Source organism: Scomber japonicus, chromosome 1 (assembly GCF_027409825.1).
Source record: "Scomber japonicus isolate fScoJap1 chromosome 1, fScoJap1.pri, whole genome shotgun sequence".
Lineage (NCBI taxonomy): Eukaryota > Metazoa > Chordata > Actinopteri > Scombriformes > Scombridae > Scomber > Scomber japonicus.
In genome coordinates, this window is record NC_070578.1 from 26,146,423 (window position 1) to 26,166,565 (window position 20,143).

The 20,143-nt window shown below is 39.6% G+C and overlaps 1 protein-coding gene across 1 annotated transcript in view; it reads right to left on the reverse strand.

Moving 5' to 3' along the window:
- gpc5a (glypican 5a) overlaps nucleotides 1–20,143 on the reverse strand; it is a 120,846-nt gene that overhangs the window by 89,914 nt on the left and 10,789 nt on the right. The window contains exons 3-6 of the mRNA XM_053318653.1: nucleotides 1,683–2,143; nucleotides 1,354–1,587; nucleotides 464–597; nucleotides 172–297 (exon numbers count right to left, since the gene is read on the reverse strand). Of these exons, the coding sequence (XP_053174628.1) occupies nucleotides 172–297; nucleotides 464–597; nucleotides 1,354–1,587; nucleotides 1,683–2,143 (955 nt within the window). The remainder of the gene's footprint in view (nucleotides 1–171; nucleotides 298–463; nucleotides 598–1,353; nucleotides 1,588–1,682; nucleotides 2,144–20,143) is intronic.

Sequence of the window (20,143 nt, forward strand, 5' to 3'; positions counted from 1 at the left end):
ATCTCGTTCTCAACTGATGGTTGATTTTGGAGAATTATCACTCTCCACAAACATCATCAAAACATAAAATATCTTCTGGAGGAAAAGTGTTCAGAGAATCTATTTCAAAGCCTTACACGTTATTAAGACACATGTCAATCTTTGTGTTTTTTCTTGTCTTTATAAACAAACCTTTTTACGATGTCGGTTCCATTCCAGCAGGAGTGTCCATCACTGGAGGCCAGCTCGCTCACACACAGCTGATCCGCCAGGCCACCATAGTATGTACGGTACAGACGTAGACTGTTCAAAAAGTCCCTGAAAAATCACCCACATGTAGGGACACGCCTTATTAAATTGTTTAACAAAATGTTTAACATATTAATTGCAGATTTAATTAACTATAAATCAGGCAGAAAACCACACAAAACGAGCTTCCCTTCCTTCTTTCTATGCACGCATCTGGCATCTGCCACCCACTTACCTTCTCTTGACAGCAAGCGAATCCCCTGACACTCTGACAGGAGCTTTAAGAGGGGTGAATTCTTTGTTGCTGCTGTGCTTGATGCTGTCTGACTGTGTGGGCCTCCTGTTCGGTGGGCCACACAATTTGTGCATCTATTATTCAATCAAAACACAGAGACGCAAATTTTAGTCTAATCATTGAATTAGAAAGCAAGCATTTTTGCAAATCTTGTTTAGGTTTACTGGTGCATGACAAATAGGCCTCATTTTAGATGCCTGATTGACAGGTGTTTATACATAGTACATAAGTGCAGCCAAACCTATCATCTCCACTTTCTGAATACTGCATGTGCAGTTTACCAAGCAGCAGTGAGACTAGACAACCACTAGATGGAGCTGTAGTTTCTTCATCAGTACAGCATCCATTCATTTCATAATACAGAACATCAAGATAGACAGATAGTTACATGTAAATATAATAACTGGATGTATTACTGGATGGATAAAGGCTGGTTTAGGTAAATGAATCAAAGCCTGAGGAGCAGCTGTTTACTATCTCGCCTGAATCCTCCTCTGTCTGGCAGAAGTACTTAGGCCCTGACCACCTCTGAGCTTCCCATGTGGATGTATTTCTGGATGGTTTTGGCCTGCTTTGGCATGACTAGCTTTTTATGGTGTGTTGTATGTGCCTTGGTCACCACACTACATACCTTTCTGGCATGGAGCTATTATCAGAAATAGCTTTTTAAATTCAGACTAAAATCTCTTCAGGACTGAGTGGAACAATTTATCCTTTATCTCTTCTCCAGTTTACCAGAATCAGATTCACTGCTTTTCATCTCACTCTGAGCCCCAGTGATGTTCTAACAAAACAGCACCAAGTACATCTCTCCACCAAGAGGATCTGACCTGTGCTGAGAAGCGGGGTCCATTCTTTTGAGCGTGTCCAATAGCATCATGAAGCAGTGTGTGAATTCCTAGAAGCACTTGCTCCAAATCGTGAGGTCCATGCATCCGAGCTGACAGGCCCTCCAGCGAGCGAACAAACTCCCTCCAGTGGGTGTCAATCTCAGCCATGCTTGCCAAACAGCCCCGCATTACGTTGAGGCAATAGCCCATGCAGGGCTTGGACTGGGTTAAGCCCTGTGAAGCAAATTACTTTGGGATCAGTGATGCTGGTAAAGGCTTGCATTAATTCAGATCGATAAGCTGACTTCAGAAGACACATGCATCCATACCTGGCAGTGAGGACAGTAGTGCATCTTGAGCAGGGCCCGTCTGCACTCACGGCTCAGCTGTAAGTGGTCTGTGGTATTGATGACTTCGATGCCAAGGTGCAAAGCCTGAAGCAGAAGTTTCCCGGAGACCCCAGAGCGAGCTATCTGATCAGCCAGGAGGCTTGGCGCCCCACCAAAAGGTCTCACATCACGGCTTGATGACCTCACACACTCAGCGTAGCCTGACGATATGTCGCTGAGGCCTGGGTTGATGAGGTGATTGTATACCAGCGGGAAGAGGGAGTCAAAGAATCGCTGCACTAAGTCATCAACGTTGAGCTCAGATCCCAGCAGAAAGAGAGTGATGTCGGTGAAGAGTTCTCGCACAGGGCCCATGGCCTGATCAGCCATATTGCCATAAGAGTCTTGAAGCACATTGTTGGTGTAATTCTCCGCCTGCCTCATCAGGACCTCAAAAGTCTCTGTGGGATGGACAGCAGGAGGGAGAGCGAGAGTCAATCACAGAAACAAAGAAAACAAAGATTTCAGAGACTGCAACTCATTTCAACACATTCTCTTCATATTGCTTCAAAGTTAAGTTGTCCTTGCTGCCAGAATGACGAGAAGAGAAGAGAAGAGAAGAGAAGAGAAGAGAAGAGACTTCAGGGGTCCCAGCAGGTGTTGCGGCTCCCTGTGTTGTTCCCTAAAGGGAGTCGAGTACGTAGGAAGGGAGCAATTTGTTCTCTAATCAAAAGTTGAGCTGACAAAGAACAATGGAAAAGAAAGAGGCTACAACACATCAGTGTGGAAGCTGCTGTGATAAAATATGAACAGAGCCTTATACAGTGCTTTAATAAACCAACTGCTTCTATCAACATAGCAGGAGAAGAGAGGAGAAGAGAAGAAAAAAGAAGAGAAGAGAAGAAAGAAGAAGAGAGGAGAGAAGAGAGAAGAGAAGAGAAGAGAAGAGAAGAGAAGAGAAGAGAAGAGAAGAGAAGAGAAGAGAAGAGAAGAGAAGAGAAGAGAAAAGGAGACGAGAGGAGTGAGAGGAGCTCTTGGAGTGAGAACAAGAGCAAAAGAGAAAACAGAGAAGAGAGGAGGAGGAGAGACTGCAAGGAGGAGAGGCAAAGGTTAAGAGACAGAAATGAGGGAGAAGAAAGGTTAAAAGATGCAGGGGAAGATAGAGAAAATGTACTCTGCAAATTAATTCCTGCGAGAACATGCAATTATAATAATGTCCTTCCATTTGCATACAACACATGTGCTGGCTGCCATTATCCAAGCGTGCTTACATAATAGATTCTTTACAAAGTGCACTATCAACCTTAAAACATCTCTTCACCATCAAATCCGTGGAACGATTTTTGGGGTTATTGTTTTCTTTTTTCTTTTTATCACCAAGCCCAGAAAATGTTCTCACGCAGTATCTGACACAAATGCCTAAATAATGTCTGAAAATACTGATTAACAGAATTCTGGTTCTCAGGCTGCTTTATTAGCCACAAGAGGCAAAAACAGACCATGTCTATCACAGAAATGTATCCTGCACTGTAAGCACAATCCATCTTATATTGCGAGTTTGTGAGAAGTGTTTTAGGTGCAGTTGTTTGGGGAGAGTATACAGGTTGTGCAACACCGTGGCATCCAACAGTCATGTAAGGGGGAAAATGTTGTGCCAGGGACACACTTAAGGACAGAAATAAAAGCTTGTTTTCACTAGGCGCCTGCAAATGTAAAGTGTGCAGTATATACTTTATAGGAGCGCACAGATCCAAGGTTTTTCTCAGCCAATCTCATAAAGAGTGCTCCTTTTTACTTTTTTTAATTTAGAAACTGTCTAGCTCAAACTGTGGATCTGTTTCTAATCAGTCATCCTAGAATTGCAACAATTAGTCGATTAATCAAGCAATAGAAAATTAATCTGGAAGTATTTTGTTGTTTTTTCCAGGGCTGCTAAATGTGAGAATTTGCTGCTTATATGACAGTAAATTAAAAATCTTTTGGTTTTGGACTTTAAAGACATCACCACAGGCTCTGAGAAATTGTTTTCAACATTTTCTCAAGACATTTTATAGATTAAATGCTTAATTGATTAATCAAGAAAAATTGTTACCAGATTAATCTATCATGATAATAATAAAAAAATGTATGCCCTAATTCTTTCATATGTGAGGTAACAAGATTATACATATCAATCCTTAATGACAGTAAGTTAAGTGCAGTAAGGATGCTCATACAACATTGTATTTAGGCTTGTGCATTCTTTATTTTATTGTTAAACAAGGTTTTTTAAAGGCATTTACTTTATTTTACTGACAACGGTGACTAACTAACAGTGTTTAAAGGAATGTTTGGGAAATATGCTAATTTGCTTTCTTGTCGAGAGTTAAATGATTAAATTAGTAACACTACCAGCAGCCAGGTAGCTTGAAAACAGGAGTACAAAGCTTTCCTGGCTCTATCCAAACTGGTAACAATATCCGCCTCCCAGCACCTCTAAAAGCTCTCTAATTAACACATTATACCTGTTTCTTTACTTTGTACAAAAAGTGTAAAAATGAAGAGTTTATGTGCTGTACTATTTCTGAGCCTGATGCAGTTACTTCCTTGAGTGTTCACTGTTTTTTGACCAGGTTAGCTACCTCCAGTCTTTATGCTAACCTATGACAATCTGCTATTGGTTGTAGCTTCACATTTAGTGTACAGATATGAGAGTGGTAAGAGTTTTCTCATCTAAATCTCGACAGGAAAGAGGATAATAAGATGTAAAACTATTCCTTTTGTGTGGATAATCACATCCTGCCAGTACCTGATCCATATAATGAGGTTAATATCTCCACTGATGCGAAGGATCAATGCATCATTACTCCGATATATACAGATACAAACATTAATCAGACTGGTTGGTTGAAAAAGTTAGGTTAAATATTAAAATTAATGGTCATGGCATTAAGATGCATGGGAATCTGAAATGAGACATTTTAAAATAACCTATAATATATTCAATTAATGATTTAGTTTTTAAAATACCCTTGCTTAATTTTTATTTTTTTATTTTATTAGTTTATTTGTCAGGGACAGTGCATATTAATAAACATATCTGTAAATATGCCAGAATTAGCCCTATCTGTTGTCCCTGGCCAGGTGTGAGTTGGCAGCCTAAAATCAAGAAACATATTTAAAACATTATAAGACAAGTGAGTAAGCACACAGTAAAAGCAAAGCAAACTACGACTGAACAAAGTGACAAACAAACAGTTACAGAGCAGTTAGACAGGAGCAGACATAAGCAAGAACTAATGTGAGCTAAAATGGACGTAAGCAGGTAAAACACATATGAGCAGCAATCAAACAAGAAGCAGGACAACAGTAACACAACAGGACAATTCAATTGCATAAACAGGGACAGACATAAGAAAAACAAGTTCAAGAAACATGATAAAAATAAAATGGGTCAGGCAACAAGACATTTTGACAGCAAACACAAAGACAGACTAGCAGGAACCAGTAAAAACAAGTAAAACATATATGAGTGATAAGGCAGTAGTTTTAGCAACAGGTCAGTTTTGTAAGGTCATGGGTTTATCCAGATTAGTGCTGACAGATTTGGAGATTTATGAGCCATGTTCTTAATTGTCTAGAAAAAGACCTGTAAGTGGTAATGTCCCTGATGTGGACTGGTACAGCGTTCCAATCATGTGCTGCTTTGATTGAGAAGGCAGATTGACTAAAAGCAGATTTTCGCAGTGGGATAATAATAATTTTACACAAGAGATCAAATACACAATATATTATTAGATATTACAGTATTTTAGTCACTGACATGTTTTAGTCACAGACATGCAGAAATAACCTCTGCACAATAGAAAATGTTCCACCAGTGCAACAAGCTGCCCTTTATCCCTTTGACTCTCCTTTTTCCGTTGTTTTGTTTCAGCTAATACCTGAGACATAGCCATTCTCTCATGTGCTTGTCATGAGTTGTGAGGCAATCGTTAGGGTGAAGGCCTGGAGCTGCCTAGGGGGCTGTGAAGGTGAGGGGGGGAGCAACTAGTGTGATGAGGGCTTAGACGGTCGAGTGCTGTACAATATGCACCGACGTGGAAAGATTGACCGAAAGCCCCCTGGAGAGGGGGGACTGCAAGGGGGAACAGAGAGGGGTCTGGCATGCCTACAGGCACTCCGTCTCAAGCAGGCAGCATTAAGCACAGAGGTGCCGGGAACAGAATTTGATCACAGGTCTTCTGTGATGACGCACAGACATGAGAGGTCTAACAAGATATAAAAGGCTCAAAGAAAGAAAGGTGCACTTTCTGCAGAGCAAGCACTCTGATCAGAGCAGCACCGCATGAAAAACAGACAGAGAATGTGTAAAGAATTGCAAAGACAAGAGTGGCAGCTGTGATAGTGAGATGTGGATGCTGTGTGTATGTGTTTGTGAACGTGTGTGTGTGCGTGCATGCATGAATGACAGATAGGAGACAGGCAAGTAAACAGGCAGAGAATCAGAGAAAGAAAGAAATATGTGCTCATGGAGGACAGTTAGAGATTATTACAGCCCTTCGATGGATGAAGCAGAGCAGGCAGAGTTATGAAGGGTCCCACAGGGATTAGAGCACGTGTTTCAGGGGGAGTTTACCACATTAAATTGTGGAGATAATGAATCCCACCTGTCAAACCCCATAAAGAATATCTGTGCAGTAAACAAATTTGTCTCCGTTTTATCTTTGTGTCTCACCTCGGAAGTAAATCTTGTCATCAAGTGACTTAGTATATTTCCCCTCATAAGGGGAAACTTTAAAAGGCATGGCTAATAACCTGATCAGTAATTCTGCTGTCTAAACAAGTCTGCTATAGAAGAACACCCACACAGCTGGCTGTCCAGGCAGGCAGTGTTAATGGCATTATTTTTAACCAAGGAGAAAGTGGGAAGCAGCGTCTCTCACTTGGAAGCCTAGACCAGCGGCCAAGCTTCTGGGCAAGCCTGAGGACAGAAATAAATCAGTGAGAAGGAAAAAGAGAATAAGAAAAGTGGGTTCATGAGTTGGGAGGAGGAGGTGGTAAAAAGTGTCGATTTTTTAAATTTGCCTTTCTGAAACTGGTCAAAACAACCAGACCCTCTACTCACACTTTGAAACAGACCAAATATGTTCATTAAAGCTGCTCTAATCATTTTCATATTAACAATGGATGACATACTTTTGTGTAAATAAAAGGAGGTTGCTCATAGTGACAAACACACAGATAATCATCACCCAACTCTGCAGTTCCCTTCAACTACACAGCACTCTAACATCTCACAGCTCATCACTTTGGTTTTACAACCCTCAACTTTAGTGTTTTGGTTCACTCTCAGTAGGTATCAGTAGATAGATAAAATCAGTGATTGGTTAGCATGTGAGTATTGACTCTAAATAAATGCTAATGTTGCTTCAGATGTGAAAATGTGTTAATAAGAATCTGCTTGCCAACATGTTCACAATATTAACGTTAAAAAGGAAAATCTTGTGTCTGCAGCTTATTTTCATTGCCCCCAGTTAATGTAGGTTCAGAATTAAATAAGTTAAGTAAGAAGCACTGAGTTGGTCATACTACATGTTTCTTATAATTCTTAGAAATATTTCTCATTCCTTTAAAATATACAGGACTGAGAGGATCTCTGGGTAATGAGAATACAACAACAGTGTGTCTACTTTGCATGTGAGCGTTCTGAGTGTCAGTGACCGGGCTGATAAGAGGAGAGCACACATGTTTGCATTTCTGGCAGCAGTAGGAACATTTAGAAGAGGCTCATACTCTGAAGGTCTGATCTTGTTAGCTGGACACACAGTGCGTATAATGGTTGAAGTTTCTATATGTAAGAATAAAAAATTCTTTCACAGTGACACCAGTGGCCATAAAGTGAGCTGCAGTCAGCATCTTATTGCTCGTGCATGTGCTCACACTCTGTCAACAAGAGCAAGCACTAGTACGAGAGTGCTGCAAGCAATGTCTTTTCTTCCACTTACACTTTTACACATAATAACATAAAAGACTGTACAAGATGCCTAACATTGTGTTGCAACAGCTTCAGCAAAGCATCTCTCACTCCTGGTCATTTAGCCCCTCCCCACCCTGCTGTACGTGCGCACTCTCATGCACACAAAATACACACACAGAGCAAACACACAGAGGCTCTTGTTGTGCTGTTGCCACTGGCTGGTAGTGATGTGCAGGTCAGGGTTTTTCAATACCACACCCACACGACCCGCACTACCCAACCAACAAACCGCCGGCTTTATTTACCCACTGTGTTTATTAAAAACCAGTAGGCGCAGCAAGCTGTGGCCGGAGACACTGTGTTTTTCATATGACATGTGTGCTAGTTGATGGAGACAGCTAGCCGTCTCAACCCCCCAGAAAACAAAGGCACTGTAGCCAGAAACTGTGATATCTGGCATGGTTAGGCAGCTAGCCACCAACCAACCTGGCGAATAATAGAGCAGGAGAGTTCATATCTGCAAGGTGTTTCTAGTCACATAAGTTAGCAACACTTTTGTTGTGGTAGATGCCGTTCATTTGTTGACATTAGCATGTGAGGGCAAGACACTTGACAGTGCACAAAAACATCACATCCTTTGGATTTGGATTGAAGTTTTTCAAATCAAAATCAGTCCACAGACTGTTACAGACAACCAAGAAAGTCAGGGAAGGTCTCATTTTATATGTTGCCTTACATCTCGCTCACTTATTGGCATTAACAAAAAACAATTAATTTGTATAAATAGCTTCACAATTTCTACAAACAGAACTTTTAATGTGATGTAAAAAGCTGTGTATATGTCGGTAGATAGATATTTGCTGTAAATCTGAGTATTCATGATGTTTTACGATTATGTAAACACCAAAAAAGATGTCTTCATATGATACACTTGCTCTGAAATTTGATGACTGAACTGACTTGTAAACCACAAACGGTCCCTAAATTGTAAGAAAAATGTTATATTTATTGGCGCAGCATTTTTCAGTTGTGAAATTAGCATGAATGCAGTTTTCATCTCACTGTTTAATATTTAATTTAAATGGCATCAGTTTCTGGTTATTTTTTAAAGAAATTAATGGAAAAAGTGCATCATTCAATCCATCTTGTGCATCATCTCGAGTCAAAATAAGAAGCCATTACAACATGCCACCCATCAACCTGCGGGTACTTGCCTATAAGTTGTGATATATGAACAATTAATGCTTGAAAGCCTGTGCGTCACTGGCTATCATTCAGATATATTAGCTATTATATACATATCACAGAGCCCCTTCAGTCAAATCCAACCATGGTTGAGCTTTTCTCCATGTCTAAAAGGCTTTTACTTTTGATCCCATTTTCTTCCTTTCTTCCATAATTGCTGCACTTCTCATTTTCTTTAATGTAGGATGATCTGGTTAAGTGTGACAGTGATGAGTTACACTTTAAGGTCAGGGCTTCTGGCAGTTGGAGCTAAAAAGGGGAAAATCATTTTTATTTCCCTCTGTTGTGCTACACACCACTACTCTCTGCTTCCTCTGGCTCTGAAGGATTTTGAATTTGATATGTTGGCTTTAAATGTACAGATCAAAAATCTAACACAGGTGTGAAAGTAGACAATCATTAATAACCATGGAACTATAAAGGTAGCACACATAGTAAAGCTAATGTAAAACATGAATTGATAAGAAAGTGCTGTGTGTAGCTTTGTCCACCAGAGGGAGACATTTTTCATTTTAATATGCACATAGAGAAAATTGGATCAGTGTGTCTTTGTAACAGAGGAAAACAGCACTGTCTGATGTAAACATGTGTTGCATGTCTCCTTCAACTACTGCCTCCAACATCAGCAACAGACAGCAAATACTTTTTTTGGCTTAAATGCTACAGAAGATGTTTCTAATAAAATGTGCATCCAGATTCTTTCTCAAGGTCTCCCTGACTTGTTCTGGGAGTCAACCAAACACTCCACAAACTGCAAAATGTAATTTTTTGGTTGTGCTTTGGCTACGGGCAATGAGACAATTTTACCTTTTCTTGACTATCACATACTGTTACATTCATCTTTAATTAGTATTAAAACTCTGATACATCATCACCAGTGGTTAATTAACCGTAATACAACTCCAAAAGTGAAAATTCGTAAAAATCTAACCATTAAAAAGCAAGATGAAAACTGTATAAATGCTTACATTTATAATGGGCCTTGTGCTGTGCGTGTGTGTGTGTCTGTGTGTGTGTGTCTGTGTGTGTGTGTGTGTGTGTGTGTGTGCGTGTGCTGTATTCATAGGATGTGTCATTGAGGAAAAGATCAGTCAGCAGGTTGAGAAATAAGATGAGCCTTTGTAGTTCAAGACCTTTTTAAAACAGACAAAAGACCAAAATCTCTTACTGTCTCTCAGACAAACACACACACACACACACACACAAGCACACAGAGGAATAAGCAGAGGAATGGTAGATACAGTGTGTTTACTTTTGCAATGCACCCTCAATTGTAAGCTGTAATGTGCCTAAAGGGCTTGCACATATATATCAGCAAAACATTTATTTGAAGCTTGCCGTGTTTCCAGGTTTAGAGCTCTCAAATGCCACCAGCTGACCTCAGCGGGGCTGTTGAGCAACCCAAAGATGGCTTTTATTAATGTAATTCGTCCTCTTTGAATGGCCGCAACCACAACAGTGAAACCCAGTGACATCTGATAGGCTGCAGAAAAGGCCAGTCTCCATCTAGAGAGGATGAGTCAGTGGCTATGTGGGTTCAGCTCATCCCAGAGCAAAAGACACACAATGAGAGTCAATGACTAACAGGGAGGCGCAATCAGTGCAGTCAAGAGAAAACTATGTGTTTATTGTTGCTTATTGGAGGATGAAAAAGAAAAGCACACGCACATCTTGTTGTTCCAGAATATACTTTGATGACATTGTTTTCTGTATTGATGTTTGTTGAAGAAATAGGCATCTGTATTTCTATGGTTTGGAGTGACATGCAGCTTTACTCGATACATCCATCAAAGAGAGCTTTCCTAGCAATAAAAAAACTGAAACTTGATTAGAAATCATTATCCCTAAAATGTGTGTAAACCTGCCCTGGATTTAACTGTCAATAAATAAAGTCTATTTGAATAGTTATCCCCCTACTCCCTCTGTAGCTGTAAACTGGAAGCTGGACTGCACTGACCGAGTTATCCCAACAGACCAACAGACTCTTAAGCTGCTGAATATAAAAAGGTAAAATAAACCTGACTGTAATCTCTGCAAGTCACACTGGTGAACATTTACAACAGTAAAGTGATTATTCACCAAAATCTATAGAATGCAGGGGCTTGTAGGGATTTGGGTAAAAAAAACTTTTAAATACTCTAATTTTAGCTTTTATGGCATGACAGATATTCACACGAGAATGCTAGAGTTTTTCAAAACACACTTTTACCTCAGGTTTGAGGGACAGAAGAATTTGACAACCACTCTAGGGAAAGACAAGCTTGCTCTCTGTTCAGAAAGCAAACTAACATATGAAAAGACACAGAGTGGTGTCAAGAAAACAGATAAATGAATCAGACTTAGCATCAAGGCAGCGTTATCATAAACACAAACAAGCACGCACACAGCCTAGCAGACTGTCCTGATTTAGCAGGAGATTGAGGTGAAGCGGAAAGTGTTATTCAGAATATGTGAGTGAGCTCAGTGTACCTGCCTGCTGTGATCTACAAACAAACCACCGAGAAAGACTGGGCCTTTTATCGGTGCAAATGTATTGGAACATGTGCAAGCATGTTTGCATGAGGAAGGGGGGTGAAAGAGGGGTCTAAATCTGGCTGAGCCATATCAAACTGCCCCCTGTCAAAATGTTTCTCTTAGTAAGTTTCGGCCCCCTGGACTGACAATTTGCCTCTTTTTTAACTTGGCCACAGCAGCACCACAAACACTAACGGAGTGACCGCTCTGACCTGCAAACAGCAGGGAAAATGGGTTCTTGAGAGAAGTTAAAAAGCCCTGGGATGTTTTCTTTTTCCTTCCGTCTACAGTTTCAATAAAGGGGGCATTGTTTAAAAACTGAAAACAGTCGCCCGCACAGAGGTGTTACAGAAGTGTGGTCTGGCTCTGAGTTTCTCTGGGAAGGAAAGGAAGGGGGAGAGGAGGGGAGAGTAGGGTAAGGGGGGTAGGGAAAGGTAGGGGAGAGTAGGGGAGAGGAGAGGAGAGGAGAGGAGAGGAGAGGAGAGGAGAGGAGAGGAGAGGAGAGGAGAGGAGAATTACAACCGTAAGTCATTTTAATCTATTTTGCCTGGAGTCAGGCTCAGCTTACACATCAGCCCTTATCTGTGTACTTCCTTCTCTACATCAATAAAAAAACGTTCCTCCCCACATACATTAACAGTTGACAAACACATATTCAGCCACAGCAAATTTAGGCCTGCTGCCATAAATCTGACAACACCCACCTGAATTACAACAAAAGCTACTTCCCTCCATTGGTCTGTCCCTGTACCTTCCTCTTCTGCATCTCTTTCGCTTATTCTTTCTTTTTCTATCTCTTTCTCGCTCTCTGCTGCTCTCTCTTTCCACCAGAAGGCTTAAAAGTCAATATTTGAGGATCTGTTGCAGCTCTTGAACACTTCAAAGAGCACCGAGCTCCGCTGTGAACATAGCCTTTAATATGCCGTTCAGGAAAAGAAGCAGAGAGGGTCAATAAAGTGGGGCACAAGTGCTTCTTGTAGAGAAGCGTCTGAGTGTGTGTGTGTGTGTGTGTGTGTGTGTGTGTGTGTGTGTGTGTGTGTGTGTGTGTGTGTGTGTGTGTGCGTGTGCGTGTGTGTGCGTGTGTGTGCGTGTGTATCTATAGGTCAAATATCCATTCATACATGTTCCGCATATAGAGGGGTCAGGTTTTGCACACATTGCCTTGTAAAGATTTTTCAGGAATCCAGACAGAAGAGAGAGAGAGCCGCCGCAGTTATAAGAGCTAGGGTAAAAATAATAAAATCATAATAAAGCTTTCATTAGCTTTCAAAGGTGGCTCTGTGTGAGGCTGTTGAGGGCTTCCTGTGGCTGGCCTAAGGGAGCTGTTAGATGCCAATGTGGGAGCCAACAGGGCTGTCATAAGCCTGAATAGAAGGCCTAATGCACACAGCACGCCTGTGATTACTCTATTGAACTGGATAATTACATTACATTTATAAAAAAAGATGATGTGGAACATTAGGTTCAAGGGTTTGAAAGTGGTAAGCTGTGTAATTTCATCCAGTTCACAATAGCCCTAAACTCAGCATATAACTGGAACTAAAACACACTGGTGCACATGTGAAACAGACTATTACAAGAGGCAGATATGTCTGAGACCCATTTTAACAACAGTGATGCTATTTCAAAGCATCCATAAAAAAAATGTGCTGTAGTCCTGCTCAGTCACAGCTTGAGCTCATGTTATATTAAAGATCCCCTCCAGACATGTTTTAAGATGTATATAGAATACTCTACTTTGAATAAAATATTGACATGGGGATTTTTCCACAAAATATGCATAATTACCTCATTAAAATAGTTAAAATGGCATCTATTACTTCTCCCTCATTAAAAATCCTAGAGTCTGTTGTTATGCAAATATTTTGTATTTCAAAAGTTTATCTGCTGGACACAAGATGTTTCCTACTTCCCTATGAAGTCAATCTTTGATGTACTTGAGGTTGCCACTTTCCACATCACGCTTGTTTAAGTTCATTAATTGATTGGCTTCCAAATTATTTGTGATGTCATAAATCATGCTTGTAGGCCAACCCCTTAAACTGTATTTTCAATGAGTACAGAGAAACTTCCCACTTGCAGCAGATGAAACAGCCTTCTAGTGTCAAACTCTGCACATCATTCTGCACAATGAAGCTCAAACATTCAACTGTAAAAACAAGAAGGAAACACGTTTTTGACTGGAGGGGGACTTTGACTGATGAGTGTGAGAAGTTTTTGTGGAGAATCTGATTTTGTTTTGCTGTTGTTAAAATTCTTCTCTGATCAGCTTTGATTTCTTCTGCTGGAAGCACTGTTATCCACAAAGAAATAACAGCACAAACTTTCTCCTTCAACAAAATCTGGGTTACTGGGAAGCAAGTACAGTAATAGATACAAAACAGTTTTTTTCTATAACATAGTCTGTCAATTATTTTCTCAATTAATCAATTAGTCATTCAGTCTTCAGTTCCCCATAGGTCATTTGATTATTAAGATGGTTTGTGATTAATTTTCTTTTGACTGACTAATTGATTGATCAAAGCATTGCAACTCTAATAATAACATGATTAATATTCATCATGTAAAAAGATTAGGATGAAAATGTTGGTTCCTTTGCATGATCCCTTATGCCGCAAACACACAATATCATTTTTCTGCTGCAGGGGCGTGACCTCTCATTTCTGTCATTCTACGTGCCACAGTACTAAACTACAGATGTGAACCAAAAACATTGCTGATAAATCTGATGTTCTCTGAGATTGGTTTCCAAAGAGAGTTATCCCACTAAACTTTTTTTTTTCAATGGAAAAGGAATTCTTAAAAATTCTTAAATAATCAAAATCATTGATAAGAGATTATTTGTGCCATGGAGAGACCATCGCTCTTGATGTTGATCTGGTGTATTTGAGGAGTAAAAGGCGCATCACAGACCGGGAGTGATCATGATGTCACGCAGTGCCCAACATAAACAGCCTATTTCACCACTTATGTGCAAGGTGGGTATTTTTTAAATGATCCAAATACTGACCCACATGCAAATATAAAATCTCAGTTCAAATTCACCAGTCACATTACGCAGACTGGTGATCCCTGACCATACAGTCTTCTGTTTTCTGCATCACTATCATTGTACAATCAAGTACATAAGAGAACCTATGGTGTTCATGAAACTAGCAAAAAAGGTGAAAGGTCCTCTCTACAGCCAGTGTTTGGTTTATCCATCCTGAGCTATGGCAGAAACATGGTAGTGCAACATGGAAGAGGTCCTGCTCCCTATGTAGATATAAAGGGCTCATTATAAGGTAACAAAAACACAACAATTTGTGTATTTTCAGGTGATGACACACTAATGTTAATTGTTATCATGTTTCATTGCTGCCAAGTCCGTTCCTCTAGATGCCACTAAATTCCACACACTGCACCTTTTAGCCTTTAAACTTAAAATGTGTAAAACCAAGGTTTACAGTCCATATTATTTTGCTATAACATATGGAAGCATCTTGCATTGGTTTGCCTGTTTCCGTGTACGGACTGTGTGAACTCAGGTCTTATCTTCACTGATAAGTATGTTAGCTGAAAAGAGCAAAGAGGAGAACACAGAAGTGAGAAAACTAAGACTGCCTTCCTGTCTTGTTCTCTGTCTCTTGTCCTCTTTGTTTTCTGGTGTGTACATTTTGTGTACGTTGTTTCTATTGTTGTAATAAGACAACGGAAAACTCTGAGATGAGGAAATTATATAGTATTTAAACAAGATGTCACAGCTTTAAAGTAATTCATTGAAGTAGCACAGACACAGTAGTCTGTGTGGTAGTCCCAACTGGTCAAGGCAGATGGAGCCCAGTTCTGCCTGAGGTTTCCTGAGGTTTCTTCCTGTTAAAGGGAGTTTTTCCTTGCTGCTGCCACCAAGTGCTGCTCATGTGGGAATGTCTCTTTAAATTAAATTAAAGAGTATGGTCTAGACCTGCTCTATGTGAAAAACGCCTTGAGATGACATTTGTTGTGATTTGGTGATATATATATAAAGATTGATTGATTGATTGATTGATTGATTGATTGATTGATTGATTACATTTCATATACATGATTTTAACTCTTATATGTCAAATGTGTGACGTTATATATTGTACATTGTACATTATTGTCCAATATTATTTTATTGCAGACAGTAACAAACCACTTGTATTACAAACAGCAGTCTTCAGATTGCAGTTTGGGTTTTACTCTTGATGAATGAGCTGTGATTAAGCAGTGGCCAAGTTTAATTAAAAGTGTTTTACACTGTGGTACATGCATTTAAAACAGGATAAATATAAAAATTAATTAGCAACAACTTTAATCATAATAAAAACTTCCCATTAAGCCTATTTGAGACAACAAATCAACATAAATACATCCAAAGGACAAATCAAAAGGGGGAGGATTAAAACGTTGATATCAGTCTTATCACCAGTCGAGAACAGGCCATCATACACTGGACTCCCAGCAGTAAAAACAACATTCATTTGTCACTCAAGCCAGGATACTGGTGATAAGCAGGATAATTATGCCATTATATCTGCCATGTAGAGAAGGACGACAGGATGAGAGGTGGGGGGAGATGAAGAGGGGAGAATGGGAACAGACAGTAGACTTGGTGTGTTGCTGTGTGTTGCAGTGTTTAGGATTTCATCGCCCAGACGACTACAGACTAATCCCTGGAGACTCCTTCCTTACTTAGGAAATACTTCCTTCCGTCAGGCTGACAGAAGAAGTGATTTTCCTCCAAATAACTACAGTGAAATAGAGAGGCACAAATCTAAGAGACATCCCCAGAGTTCTGGTGTGAGGAAAATAAATTTGTACTGATGTTTTGAAAAAAACATGTTTGCACTTTAACGTTTTCTTCTTAATACATCTTATAAAGTCATTTGTCTCCGTCAAATGTTCTGATGTAAATAAAATACATAAATAAATAATGCCTTAATTTGTGGTTTACCCATAAATTGGATAACTAAATTATTCAAAAAAATCTTGGTTAAGCTTTTCCAGAAAAAGAGCTTATTATGGCCTGAAGCATTTACTTAACATACCAAATCAAAGTAATATGGTTTTTGTGGAAAGCTGTGAGTGTCAGCCCATTTTTGCTGTACACTGCTAACATTTTTTTTTAGCAGCACAGTCAGCTCTCTTGCACAAACATGACACTGAACTAATACTAACTCAAAAAACACACATAAAGCTCAACACTTTATAAATCTCTAAGAGAAAAAATGGTGTAAATCTGTCATAAAAATACAGTTCCTGTTTAGCAACGTGCTGCATCATCTAATCCAGAAAATGGCCCTAAGACAACAGCCAGCAGCCATAAATCTCCATTTCAAACGGGCACACAGGAGACAGACAATGTAAAGTGCTGACAAGTGTGTGTATTTTTAGGGCTCATCTCTATGCAGTTAGTGTTGTGTGTGTAAGTGTGTTTAAAAAAGACGTAGATACAATATAAAACAGAGAGGTGTGTCAACTGAGCTGGATCTCCTGTTCAGCAGTACACACACACACACACACACACACACACATACACACACACAGACACAACGATGGAAAGTCAGCAATTAAGTCTGAAGTCTAACACTGTAAGTCTAGTCAAGTCTAACAGCACTCAGAAGGTATTAAAGAGTTTATTTATGGAAAAAAGACAATATAAAACTGCAATTTGCGTGCTTTGGATTTTTGTGGCTCATAAAGACTCAAAGTAAACTAAAATAACTGACAAAGAAGAAATAGAGCCACAGTACATGCCCTAGCACAAAAACATGTTGTAAATGAAAACATGGACACACAATACGTGTCATTAAGCACAGAGAACCGGACACAAGGTTGGAAAAAGCGCTTCGCTAACCAGCATGTCTTACACAGGAGCTGGAATGGCAGACAGAGAGAGAAAAGCAGCCGTGGTTAGTCTGACTACGTTGTTTCATTGCAGCAGCCCAAACGCCTGGATTGTTGAAGGGTATTGACTCTGAATAATCCTGCTTCCCTCTAAATCCTCATCCTCTGACTTCAAACGCTGTGCAAAGACTTTCAATAGAATCTGGCATCCTCCCAACTTTCTCTCCATCAGTCGCTCATTCTTCTTCTTCGCATTCTTTTTCACTCTCTGTCCTCCCCTGGATCAACTGTCCAGCCTTGAATCACAAAGCCAAGCACAAATTCTGTGGGAATCTCGAGGAGGCCCCTACGTTTGCTGGCATATACACACATACATACACACACACACACACACGCACGCACGCACACACATACACACACTCCTCTTGTAAGGAGTGACAACAAAGAAGGCACGGCTGTAGACCCGGTGGACAAAGAGTCTGCCAAATGAAAGGTCCCACACAAAGGAGCGCAGAGCAGGTTAGAAAGGATTTGAGGGCCAGCTGTGAGTGTCAACCTTTGAAATCTTCAAATAAGTGCAACCACCACTCAGCATATTCAATATATGCAACTATTCATCACACCATTCACACAGCCATGTCTGTGTGCTTTGAGATACTATCTGAAATCAGTGTTTTAAACGAATTTTAGGCTTCCTATCACCTCACCAGAAAGATACTATGATGTTTTTTTATAACTGACAGGCAGGTCTAGGACTAATGGTTTGCTGATGTTATGGAAAATGAAACACTAGTTATGCTAGCAGCTCTGTTAGGCTTTACAGAGGCACAGCAGTGCTTTGAGGTAAATTCTAAAACATCTTAGTTTAGTTTGTTAACATTTGCTAACAAGCACTAAACACAAAATAAAGTTGAGGATGATTGGAATGTCAAGAGTTTAGCAGATATTTGGTCATGAACTAGTAGCTAGGAACTTATTTCAATTCATCCAAAGGGGAGCATGAATTTGTACAAATTTCATGGCAATCCAAGCAAAACAGACATTTTAAAACAAACAAATTGCAACTTCATTACAGCATGAGAGGAAAAGTCAGGGGATCAACAAAGTCCTTCATCATGTAGGTCTATAAGTAAATGTCTTTGTGCCAATCCATATAGGATGTTGATATACACTCACCGGCCACTTCATCAGGTTTACCTGTACAATCTAATGCAATCCAATACACAATATACAATCTGCCATAAATTCCACATTTACGAAGTGAAGCCATTTTTCCATTTTCGTTTTTTGTTGACATTGTCAGAAAGGTGATAGTTCTACTTTACGTTTACTTGTGAAGTCGTAGTAGGTGGAGGTGGCGGTGTACTGGAGTATGTACACATTATAATGATAAGTGCTCTGTTGCTCATGTATGTTAATGGAGTAGACAAAATATTAGGAACACCATTGAATGTAATGCACTTAAGTACACCACCACTACCCACTATGTCCTGAATCATAAAAATAAAGCAGAATTATTATTATTATTAATGTATAAGCTTCATAAAAGTAGAATTCATGGCAGCACTGTTGTAATAAATTCTATTAGATTGCACAGGTGTACCTAATACACTCACCGACCCTAAAGTGATGAGCGTATATCACTGGACAAGTACAAGAACAATTTCCACATACTCTAGAAAAAAAATATTTGTACCAAATTTTATGGCAATCCATCCAATAGCTGTCAAGACATTTTAATTAAAACCACAAATGTTAACCTCATGTTGGTGCAAGAGGAAAAGTCAGGGGATGACCAAAGTCATTTAATATCATCTGCCAAGCACTGAGGATATCTGTACCAAATTTCATGGAAACATTTGTTGAGATATTCCAGTCTGGACCAAAGTGGTGAACCAACAGACTGACATTTCCCTCACTAGAGCTATGCTGTCCACATAGCTTAAAAAACTTCTAATATCTGCAAATATGTCACCAAGATGGTATTTTGTAGATTACTTCCAGTCATTTTGCAGAAAGCAACATCTGTTGTTTTCCAGCAATCAAATAGAATGATTTCCATGCTGCTTACTAACAACCAAACTGTAAAACTGGTATCTTTCATTTCACACTTCTGATATTGTAGGGCTTTTTTCAGTAACAGTAAAATATTTTTTTTAATGATAAAACAAAAAGCTGCATGTATGTGAGAAAGCCGGATGTGTTTTGAAGGGAATCTAACATTCATTGTCAAGACAAAAGATCCTAAAATGCAGAGTCCTATAAAAAGAAGCATATTTTCCCTGACTGAGGCGAGCAGCCAATTTGTGACCAACATAGAAACTTTACTGGAAGGGAACACTATGTTACTGTAGTCAGTGATGCAGTGCTACTCAGGGCTGGTCACAGCACAGTATCTGTCCTTGGTAAAGAAATTACTGTTTTGAGCTTGAAATTCTTGGAGAAACTGTGGATTGCAAAGGAGCAGTTAGGTAAGTGTGGTGGCAGTTCCAGCACTGCTTTTAGGACAGCTTTTTTGCACAATCCCTTGAAGACTGGCTGGGTAATCACACTGGAATATTAAAGTAAATACAGACAGAATGTCTTTATCTGAAAGCCAGACTTCTGAAGCAGCTACAGTAGAAATAAGTCAGAATTCAATGAGAATTCAAATATTTTGTCAGTAACAAATATAGGTGAGTGCTTCTGCACTGCACATTACAATAATTTAATTTAAACGAAGATAGCAGGTTTGAGGTAAAATAATTAGTGTGTAAATAGAACAGTGAAAATACATACTATAAATAAATATCAATAATTTTACTTGAGTGATGTAGTTTGTAGCATTTGTTAAACAGACGAGTGCAACCTGTAGATCACAGAGAGCATATCTAACCGCAATAATGGCTCAGAC